This window comes from Suricata suricatta, chromosome 5 (genome assembly GCF_006229205.1).
Source record: "Suricata suricatta isolate VVHF042 chromosome 5, meerkat_22Aug2017_6uvM2_HiC, whole genome shotgun sequence".
NCBI classification, from domain to species: Eukaryota; Metazoa; Chordata; class Mammalia; order Carnivora; family Herpestidae; genus Suricata; species Suricata suricatta.
Genome location: NC_043704.1, coordinates 142913826 through 142925496, shown reverse-complemented (window position 1 = coordinate 142925496; position 11671 = coordinate 142913826). Strand labels below are relative to the sequence as shown.

Below are 11671 nucleotides of genomic sequence, written 5' to 3'. Positions count from 1 at the left end.
CAAATCAAATACTTTTCCAAACAACATGCTCTATTTGACAAGTAGAAGGGATTCTTATAAATGTTACTAGTGTTCATCTTTTGCCCGGTATTTAAATATCTGTGGAGAGATGTGTCAAGAGAAAAGTAATTATACTTTAGAAAAGGGGATAGAAAGCTTCCTGCTCCCCACATGGCTTTCAGTGGAAAAACTCCAGGCTCTTTTAGCACAATCTCCAAACGCTCTGGAATGGCTGTGTACTAACAGATCCCGACTAGCTCTCACTGTGGGGTGAACTCCGCCGCAGCCCCGGAATCACGCTTGAAGCAAACAACACGGCATCAGTTTGAAGACACGTCTACGCCTGTATGTGATCCGTACATACCTCCCACCGCATTACAGCGAGATGTCATTTCCCAGAGTACCAGAGCCATGGAGTAGACATCCGTCTGCTTAAAGGATTCCACATTCTCCAAGTTCATCCTGGACTCCAGGACTTCGGGGGCCATGTATCTCGCAGTTCCCACCTGGAGCAAAAACAGACATTGAGGCCCATCATGTAATCCGGCTGCATTTATTGTCTAAAAATACGACGGATGTTTGTGCTCTCACACGTGCAGACGATCTCGGAAGAGCACACGGCTCTTTGAAATCATGAGACGGGCACCCAAAGGTCCACCTTCTGAAATTATTTTTAAAAATAGGGCTTCCCTCCCTGAAAATACTTTTAAAAATATACACAGAGCACGCCAAACCCCAGAGCTGCTTTCTCGAGCTTCCTGGTGGCTGTCATCCGTTTTATGCAACAACGTCCTCACTGATAACGGGGTCGACAGCGTTTGTGATACATCGGAACTTTATTTTTGCTTTTGCAAATAACTATCTTCTCGTTCCCGAAATGCCAAGATTTATGGTGAAAATAAGAATAATTGCCATTCGTGTCTGTCACGTACAGATGGTCTTAATCTTCTTCGTTTACTCCATAGTGCGTCCTAGTGTGCCAAGAATGAAGTATAGATGCATAAAATCTCTACTAAACCACGCTACAGGAGAGCACTTCTACAGGAGAAGGCCAAACCTAGATCACGTGATAATGTAGATGCGTGTGCCATGAGGTTTAGTTTGGACCATGGCCGATAATGTGAAAACACTGATGTACACAGGAGAAAAGGAGAAAGATATTTCTAGGGAAGCAGTCACGTATATTTGATTTTGTAGTATGCATACACAGCTCGACTAAGTAACAATGAAGTCCTACGTTTTCAAGAACTTAAGGGAGGTCAAGTGAGTTGATGCTATTATCGCAAGGAATGTGGCTTAATGGTATGTATCAGAAGAACATTTTCTTTTTAACAGGTCATTGTGTGACTCACGACCCTGCCATTATTGATCCGTCGTATTTCATTCACTGTGTTTATCTTAACAAGGCCTGTACAGCCAGGGACCAAGCAGTAACTGAATCCTCAGAAGCACATACCCCCAGCTTCTTGGAGGAAACAATGGTGCTTTCTGGACTCTACTGCAATCCACATCAGGCTTTCAGTGTGTGAAAACATGGGGCACCATCATTTCTAAGGGATGACTAGGTAATTTCTAGTGACTTTCCAAATATCTCCTTACCCCAAAAGATTTCTATTTTAATCTGTGAGATGCTTCAAAAAAATCACGGAATTGTATATTTACTCAGCTGTCAACTCACTCAGTAAGTATCTATAGGTTACTTTCACCGTTCAAGGCACTGTGCTAGATGTGAACAAATGGCTGTGGATTTGGGCCCCCAGGAGATTGCCTTCTAGAATGGCAAAAAGAAAACAAGGTAGTTCCAATAGTACAGAGTAAGAAGGGCTGAGTAGAAGAATAATGGAGGGGGAAAAATAGAGACAAAGCACTAACGGTGTTAGAAGCAATGAAAAGCACTTTGCAAATGGGAGAGAAAAGAAGACTGACTAAGGAGAAGATGGTCTGTCTTATTGGAAGGAGTTTGTAGAAACAGGAGGAGAAATGCTGTTCATTAGTAAAGACACCCCGGCAGAAGAGAGTGGGGCATGCCCAGGGCCAGCTCCTGACTTCGGCTACCTTCCCTCGACAGGTGTCCAGAGCATAGGGCCATTTTAGATGGAAGCCACAAGATACGGATGGAGAGGTCAGGTGGTGCTCCCTCCAAGTAAGGGGGTCCGGGTCTCACCCACCTGCCCACTGTTGGCCAGGTCGTCCACAGACAGGGTCGGGTCCAGACGCAGGGAAAGCCCGAAGTCACACAGGCAGCAGGTCAGATCGTTCTTCACGAGGATGTTGGAGCTCTTGAGGTCCCTGTGCACGATGGGCATCTTGGGCCGCCCGCACAGGGTGTGGTCGCTGTGCAGGTGGGCAATGCCCCGCGCGAGGGAGCTGCCGAGCGTGCGCAGGTCCTCCCAGCTGATGATGTGGCGCGTCAGGTACTCCTGTAGGTTGCCCCTGGCGTGGAAGGCGGTGATCAGCCAGTACTGCTTCCCCAGCTCTGTCTTGCGCTCCTCGGCGGTGAGGAACTGCAGTATGTTCTCGTGCTTCAGGTTGATGTCTGAGAAAATGTCCTTCTCCGTTTTCCAGGAGGCGTACTCCTCGTAAGGGAAGATCTTGACCGCCACGGTCTCAAACTGCTCGGAAGTGTTCTGCTTCAGCTTGGCCTTGTAGACCTCGGCGAAGCGGCCTTTCCCCACCAGGGTGTCCAGCTCAATGGGCAGCAGCTCGGTGTTGTGGTTGATGTTGTTGGCGCACGTGGAGCTGATGTCAGAGCGGTCGTCCTCCAGAATGATGGCAAGGTGCTCGCTGAACTCCATGTGCTTTCCCGGCTTGCTGGTCTCCCAGGACGGGCTCAGCTTCTGCTGCCGGTGAACGCGGTAGCAGTAGAAGATGATGATGACGGCTATGGCGATGCCCAGTGGTGGCAGGAGGCTGACGCCTGTCACTTGGAATATGACTAGCAACAGGTCAGGGTTGTTGGTGGCGTATTCTGATGGGGAAACAAAACAAGAGGGAGAAGACATTGGGTTCAGTGGGAATGCATGGTCAGGGAGCGGGTCCAGGCCTTAGGCATCTAGAAGTTTTGACATCTGAATATACTGTGACTTTTTTATTCCAGGGATGGAATGTGCAGCCTGTCCCGTCTCTGGCCATCTATTCAATGTCTCCTATTGTTCCCTCACATTTCGGCTTCAATGGTACTCTCTAAAGGAAATCTAGGAAAACGTGGAGAAAGGTTTTATGTTATATATTCTCATGATACTCGACATCTTTCTTATGTGACAACTTGGCACCATTTGAATGAAATAGCTATGACTTCAGTTACTGGTTTCACATCTACCCTTCCCGACTTCCCCACACTCAGCAGACTGAGCACTCCATGCTGGCAGGGGCTGTCTTCCTTTGGCACTACTGTATTAAAATTGTTTTTTAAAAGAGGTGGTGGTCATGGAGGAGGGCACTTGTGGGGAAGAGCACTGGGTGTTGTATGGAAACCAATTTGACAATAAACTATTTTTTAAAAAAAATAAATACATAAAATAAAAAGATATATAAAAAATAAAAATAAAGTAAAATTGTTTTTTAATGTTTATTTATTTTTGAGACACAGAAACAGAGCTTAAGCAGGGGAGGGGCAGAGACAGAGACAGAGACACAGAATCCAAAGCCAGCTCTAGGCTCTGTCAGCACAGAGCCTAATGCAGGGCCCGAACTCACAAGCTGCGAGATCATGACTTGAGCCAAGATCAAGAGTTGGACACTTAACCGACTGAGCCCCCCAGGTGCTCCGCAACAGGGGAAATATTACTACAAAGATGCGAAGAGTAAAAAGAAAGGCAGCCAATTTTCTAACTTGGACAACCAAAGCACGCCCTGTGGGTTGACGGAGGGAGGTCCTTAGCACCGGCTATCTGACTGCATACAAGGTCTTGTATGTCAAACTCCGGGTCATGTGCTAGCCCTGCCTGGCTCTGGGAAGAACAGCATCGATGGAAACAGTCAGTGGCAGAAGACAGAGAAAGGCAGTTCTGGTTCAGTGAGAGCTTTGTGTGAGCTTGTCTCTGCTGGACAAGATGCCAGGATTCTTCTGCTACTACAGGTCATTCATTTCCCCTCAAAGGTACCTATGAGAAGCAGTCCTCACAATCAGATGCCAGGTTTACTTGTCAGACACAGCACTGCTGGATGCCACTGTGGGCATGGCGTTGCCCTCCAAGAGGTTATAACCCAGGTGAGGACCAGGGCACGTGTCCAAATGCACAGTGAAAATGCAGCCATCAGGGACGGGGCTGAGGGTGTGCTGCAGTCTATGTGTCGGGAGAATACAGAAGAGCTTGGAGAAACAGGGAACCCCAGTGGCAAGGACTACCTTTGAACTGGTCAGTGAAAAATGGGAAAAAGGGAGTGATGACTAGAAGGAATGTCCTGTTAAAAAAGAAGAATGTATGCTCTGAGGAAGAGCAGTTTGCCCAAACCAACAGCTCCACACAGGGAAACAGAAAGGAGAAAAAGGTTGGGTTGGTGACATGGAACTGGACACCATGTGAGAGAGAGTGTCTGTAATTGTTCAAATGGCAGTTTTCACCTGCCACAGGTGTCTGAGGAGGACACAGTGGTAAGGACGCAGGCCAGGCGCAAGGGAGACAACCGACACCCTGTCACCTAAATCATGCCTGATGTCATCAGTTAACGCCCAGTGAGAAAGGAAGCTGTACCAAGCCAGTCTGGGGCGGTCAGGTTTAACATGAGGACCCCCGAGCCTGGAGGTCAGTTCCAAGAGGAGGTGCCAACTTCCACTGCCTGTATGTTCTCGATGAAAACTGGAGCTTTTAAAGAGACGCCATGAGACGCTGGAAAAGCAACCCCCACACATGTGAATTTCAGCAACCAAGAGGGGAGAAAAAGTCACTCTTTAGGGGAGAGATCTATTAGTGCATTTAAATAAAAGAGAATAGGAAAAGGGAAACAACATGGCAATGGGCTCTTGAGAACCCAAGTTCGTGCTCACACTGGAAGGCATGATGGGACAGAGGACAGGGGACACCCCGTCAGTGACAACGGCACAAGGCAGTGGCACACAAGGCTGGAACTGCAAACGAAGAAAGGGTTCCTGTGGATGAGTACAGGCTGCCCCCATCTTTCAGCCAAGTAGGAGCCTGGAGAGCAAGGTTAGGGAGGGGGGCAGATGAAGGAACAGAGCGGAAATCCACATTCCCTGGCTGCGCCCAAGAAAAAGCAAGCTCCCTGTGGGTAAATCTGTGTATCGATCGCCATCCTTACCCCCAGCGCCAGGCCCAGGCTGGTGCACTTACAGTACTCGGCAAACGTCTGTCCTCGGAGCTGGATGGATGGTGACTGACACAGGACGACGCAGGGCGGACAAACCACAGCCCCGGGGCTATTTTTGTGCAGCCCCATGGGCTACAAATGTCTGTTGGTTTGTTTGAGTGGCTTAGAAAAAGAGACTAAGAAGTGCTACAACAGAGATGATATCTGGCCCAGAAAGCCTAAGATACTTTCTACCTGGCTCTATATAGACAAAGTTTGCTGCCCCCCACCTCGTGTGGGTGTTCTTTGTTTTGACAACCTGTAATGCATTGGCAGAATTTGGGGAGACTTTACTTTGGTCCAAGGTGAAAATATTCTGTTTCACATAAGCGGCAATAAGACAACTAGAAAACATAAAATACTAAATTTTTAAAAAATGTTTACTGTATTTGAGAGAGAGAGAGAGAAAGAAAGAGACAGAGAGAGAGAGAGAGAGACAGAGCATGAGCAGGGAAGGAGCAGAGAAAGAGCGAGACAGAATCTGAAGCGGGCTCTAGGCTCTGAGTTAGCTGTCAGCACAGAGCCTGGGCTCAAACTCATGAACTGAGAGATCATGACCTGAGCTGAACTTGGTGCTTAACTGACTGAGCCACTCAGGCATCCCCCAAAAGTGCTTTTTAAAAAATATAAGATACTGCATAATTACCTGGCTGTGACTTCAATTCATTAAAGTGTGCAAAACATTCAAATGAACTGTTCATTTATTTTAGTTTATTTTTTGAACTGTTCATTTATTGCTGATGATTTTATTTCCTAATTCCTGGCCATAGAGGAAAGGATCTTCCTTGCTAATTTCTATTCTCTTCCAGGCTAAGGGAAACTCAGAAAACAGAAATCCCCTACACTGATGTGTGAAGAAGATTCTAGAAATCCCCTGTTCAGTGTCAGAAAGCAAAAGTTTTACTTTCCCCTCAAATTTCCTGCGATTTCTTTTTGAAAACCTACATGTAAAAATTTGATGGGGCGGGAATTACTGAGTAACATCTGTCAATCTTGAAACTTCAAAGAGGTGGTGGAAAACCCTAACAATAGCAAACAGGGCTAAAAGGGAGCTTTGGGATGTGGTTTTATCTAAATAGGAGCTACCCACACCCTCTCAGTGTTAACCCTTGGGCTGCCCTACAAGGCACAAGCTGGCATCTCCTTCATTCAGAGTAGCAGGAGGCCGTCTTTTTGCCAACCCTTAATTACACAGGAACTCAGATATTGAATACTTAGTATGAGCCTGGCTAATGTTTACTTTTTGAGAACCAGAGCATGAGTGGGGAGGGGCAGAGAGAGAGGGAGACACAGAATCAGAAGCAGGCTCCAGGCTCTGAGCTGTCAGCACAGAGCCTGACGTGGGGCTCGAACTCACTAGCCGTGAGGTCATGACCTGAGCTGAAGTGGGACACTTCACCGACTGAGCCACCCGGGCGCCCCAATTTTACATAATATTTTTAATTGACAGAAAAACCCTACGAGGTAGATATTTTTATTATTGTAAGCCCCATTTCACAGATGGGGAAACTAAGGGTTATATAGATTAAATGATTTCCCAAGATCATAAATTTGGGCAGTAGCAAAGCTGCGATATGAAACGTACTGTCGGGTTGGAGCCTGGCATGCTGTCTCCACACTTCACATCGGCGAAGGCCAATTAAGAATTAATTTATGAAACCCCTCAGCTTGATAAACTGGTTGCCTTCAATGGCAGTAGGTGATTCTGTATACAACCATTAAGTGATATTGGCAGTTCCTAGATAATGCGTCCCAAAGGGCATGTTCTCAGTGTGCAGGTGATTCTCTTTGGATCTTAACTAAGAACAGTGGGACAGAGTCCCTGCGAATATGTGTCTTTCCCTGCCTGGGAAGAAAAATCTTACATGAGGGAGAACCTAAACTCTCTTTTGTCAAGGTCTACCCCGGCCTACAACATAGGGCGCTCAAGATATAATTGCTGAACCCCTGGAATTCCTATATAATAAATTGTTTCCTGGATGTCAGGTAACTAGTGCTTAAGGCCTGACATTCCCATTACGCTCCCTTGTTATGTAACATCCAATTAGATACAGGTCTTCTCCACTTCCTGAAAGCTCCTGTTAAGCCACTGGCTTTTTACACAAGACCTACACTAGTGCCTGTTTGGGCTAACTGAAAGACATCCAAAGAGTGTCTGAACTTCTATGACCGAGGGCCAAAGTAGAAAACATCCACTGTCTGGCAGAGAGCTGGTGCAGAGGTGGCGCCCTCCCCCTCCCCCCACAGCGAGAGGCCCCCCACCCCCACCCCGCCCCCCACCAACCCCTCCCCTGGGACTAGGCTCAGCAGCTCAGCATCAGGCCACCATAGCTTTGAACTTGGTGAACATCTGTGCTTTATCTCACTTTATTTTGTGCATCTGTTGGCAAGATGTGTACCACAGTGTCAGAAAAGCCTAAAGCGATTATTTGGGGGATCTGGGAATGCTCAAAAATGTTTCCAAATAAATTAATGGGAATTGCTTCTTTGCTTTACGTCATTTTGACTTACAAAAAGTTTCATTGGAGCGGTCTGCTTTTGGGTGGGGGAGGAAACCATATAGTTCTGGGAGTGGAGGAGTACAAATAACAGAATTTCTTTAAGAGTCATTAAAAAACGCTCTACACACTAATAGAAAAGCCTGGGCTCCATGGATATAATTTCACAGATCTATGAATTTAAATGGGCAAAATTCACATCTTTTTATTTTCACCAACTAGTAGCTAAAATCTAACATTTCCTATGAGTGGCTGTAGCTAGGACTTTGTTACCAACAGAAACCACAGATATTTTCATGCCTTGTTACATGGGCAAGATGTCTTGGTGTATCATTTATACTCATCACTTGAGATATATCAGCGTCTTAGATCTGATGCTAGAGCTTATTCTATTTTTTTTTAATTTTTAATGTTTTATTTATTTTTGAGAGAGTGAGAGAGACAGCGTGAGCAGGGGAGGGTCAGAGAGAGGGGGAGACACAGAATCTGAAAATAGGCTCCAGGCTCTGAGCTAGCTGTCAGCACAGAGCCTGACATGGGGCTCGAACTTATGAACCGTGAGATCATGACCTGAGTCAAAGCCAGATGCTTAACCGACTGAGCCACCCAGGCGCCCCTAGATCTTATTCTTTAAAGCATTATTACATAAGCACGTACTACTGTATCATAAATTTAGTTTTTAAAATATTTGATAATTATGTTTCAATATCTATTAATTTTCCTTGGAATCCTGAATTTTATACTTAATGCACTTAAAAACATCCCTTTGAGAAGGGTTCACCAGACTTCCAAGAAGTCCATGGACTTTTGTCCGTGGCACATGCACAAAAAAAGCAAAGAGCCCTTTGGCAGAGGGAAGTCACTGGGGCTCCCGTCTTGGCCAGGATTTCCTAGGGCAGTGACTCTGAGATTCGGCTGTTTCTCCAGGAAGTTACTAAGAGAGGAAGTTGGTGCCAGTGATGTATCCTCCGGGCATGATGGGCAACTGTGAATTCTATCAGAGCCTCTGTCTCCTCTGCCCCGCGTGAAGGGAGGTCTGCAGTGAATAATGGTGGGAAGCCCTCCTTTGAAATCCCACCAATAATAAAGAAAACGATCATAAAATGTGCTTTATTGAACTACGCACTGAGCAATTCACTTTATAAGCACCATTTCATTTTATTTCTGCAACAACCAAGTCAGGCTCTATTAATAGCCCTGTTTTACAGAGGAGGTTATTGAGCCTCACTTGGTTCTACAGCATTCTTTTCATTTACTTAGAAAACTAAGTAAAAGTTGTCCCCAGTATCAAGTTTCCTGCCAGTTTTCTCCAGCACGGCCGATGCAGAATTATAGTTATTAAAGACACAGGTTTTTGCATACCGTAATAATGCTCATGGCTAGGCACAAAGATAAGGAGACAAGTCAAGTCTGTTGAATGAATGAATAAAGTGATCTGTTGAGTCAATCTGATGAGGAATATTTCTGCAAAACTGACCCCTTCTCCTCCAAAGGCCAAATTCCATGAGCGAGCCAGGCCTGACTCGGCCTGTGTAAGTGCGTGCTTTGTATCAAATCCAGTCTCCCTGTAATTTGCACACGGCATGTGGGGACTGCTAGTCTGAATTCTTGGACTGTGGGATGAAAAAAGGAGCACTAGATTGGAGATCAGGAGACTGAGATTCTATTCCTGTATCTGTCACTAATCACCCATGAAATCCGAGGCAAGTCATTTAACCTCTCTAGGACTCAGTTTCCTATAAAAGCTTATTGTGGTTCTCAGTTTCCACTTGAGGAAAAAAAAATGCCTCATCAATAGAAGCCTTCCAACAGAAGACTTGTTGGCAAAATGGCCGATTCTAGGTCTGGGACGGGAAATAAAGAGTTCGGAATATTTTGTTATACCACATAACAAGGAGGTAACCAAAGACCATCGAGGTCTTGACCAAAGGACCCCGGAGCCATCCTGAAGAGACTCTCTGACCAAGACAGGACACTCAGAAGCTTAATAAAGATTTAAAAAAACCAACACACTGGGATTCAATTAAGGATGTTTAAACTTAGGATATAAGAATTATTAACAAATAAATTTATCAACTTCTGTGGAGAACAGGAGGTCAACTCATTATATTGCAAACCAGAAAATGAAGAGAAACATCACACGTGCATCTTGCCTTTGCCGTCAGACCACAGTGCTGGATAACCAGACAGCTGAAGAAAGCATCTCCTTGTTAAACTTTTCTAGCGAATAAATGGAAATGGGTTGACAGAAACAGATTATCTTTTTCTTCTTGACCTTTTATGAATGAAATAGATCTAGGCAGCAAGCAGCTAGGCTAACTAATATAACAAAATAAGAGATGGTCGGACATCATTACCCCTGAGGGAGGAGCATAACTGAACCTACAGACTTGCCAAAGAGATCTAAATGGGGCCTGATGAAGCCTCGAGATGCAGCAGCTAATTTGCAAACAATACAGGGAATAGAGAAATGCAGTGGATCGCACTGTGAATGCAACCAGCAAAATCCAGACTGTAAAACAGTACAGGCTAACGGGGTTCTTCAATAGAAATGACGTAGGGGACAAAGGAGCTTGGGAGAGCAGTAGATTAAAAACACCCTACAGGTATATCAAATTACCAAAATAATAATAATAATAATAATAATAATGAAGACGAAAAGAGGGAGAGGAAGGAGTAGGAGGAGGGGGAGAAGAAGGGGGAGGAGGAGGAGGAGAAGGAAAAGAAGAAGGAGAAGAAGGAGGAGAAAGAGGAAGAGGAGGAGAGGGTAGAGAGGGAGGAGGAGGAGAAGACGACGACGAAGACGAACATAGAACTAAGCTCGTGTCCGCAGATACAAACTCGGATGACAAAGCCATTTAAGAAAACACAAGGAAGTGAAAATGCTAGATGAAAAGTAGTGGTTAGTTTGGAGGGAAGGAGGGATCTGTGCTTGGGCTGAAGAACACGGGAACTTGTAGGGTATCTGGCAAAGTTATTTATTTTTGGACTGGGTGGGGGTTACATGAATCTCAGCCTCATTCACTAAGCAGGACATTTGTTTTATGTGCTTTTCTGTATTTGCATTTTATTTTGAAAGATTCTTTCTCTTTTCAAAAGAGAGAAATCAGAAGAATAATTACAGAGGCCACGCCTTGCTCCTGGGCTAAGTATATTATTTTGGATGCTATTAGGGGAAAGGGGGATATAAAACTAACTTTTTTTTGGGGGGAGCACCTACTATGTGCCAAAAGTTTCAAATAGGTAATCTCATTTGATATTCAGAACACCCCTTCAAAGTGTTCACCCCATGTAAGGGGTGAAGAGGTCATGTTCCTTGTCTGAATATCCCACAATGCACTCATCCATTCTACCACTATTGGTCCTTTTGCACTATGACTGATGTTGACAGAAACATTCTTGTGATGTGGAAGGGAAGAAGAGAGAGAGGGAGCGAGGGAGGGAGGAAGGAAAGGAAATTGAGAGTTATGATGAATCCCTCAAGGGCAAACAGGGGAGCCTGTTTTCTCCCAAATTTGAGTGACCCAAAGCCTTTGCTCTTTTCATGCCACCATGCTGTCTCCCTAGCAAGGAACCCAGAGGTCTCTTTAATAATTCTGAAAATTTCCAACCAAATGTGCCCCACATACAGAGGCCAGACTTGGTTGCAAATAAGGAACCATATGCAAATGTCAGAGCCTTGATAAACAAATATTTTTTAAAGACAAATGTCAAAGATACATGTTAGTATGCCATAAAAAAAATACACACTGGCAGAAAACCTCAAGGGGAAATTTCATGCTATACATTCCTTTGGAGTGATTTAAAAGTAAACACGTTGCCTAGTAACACACACACACACACACACACACACACACACACACAAA

At 45.1% G+C, this 11671-nt stretch overlaps 1 protein-coding gene across 1 annotated transcript in view; it reads right to left on the bottom strand.

The window, feature by feature from the left end:
• The window catches only part of TGFBR2 (transforming growth factor beta receptor 2), a 50719-nt gene that overhangs the window by 16170 nt on the left and 22878 nt on the right, over nt 1-11671 (bottom strand). The window contains exons 3-4 of the mRNA XM_029940380.1: nt 2169-2968; nt 365-506 (exon numbers count right to left, since the gene is read on the bottom strand). Coding sequence (XP_029796240.1) covers nt 365-506; nt 2169-2968 — 942 coding nt within the window. The remainder of the gene's footprint in view (nt 1-364; nt 507-2168; nt 2969-11671) is intronic.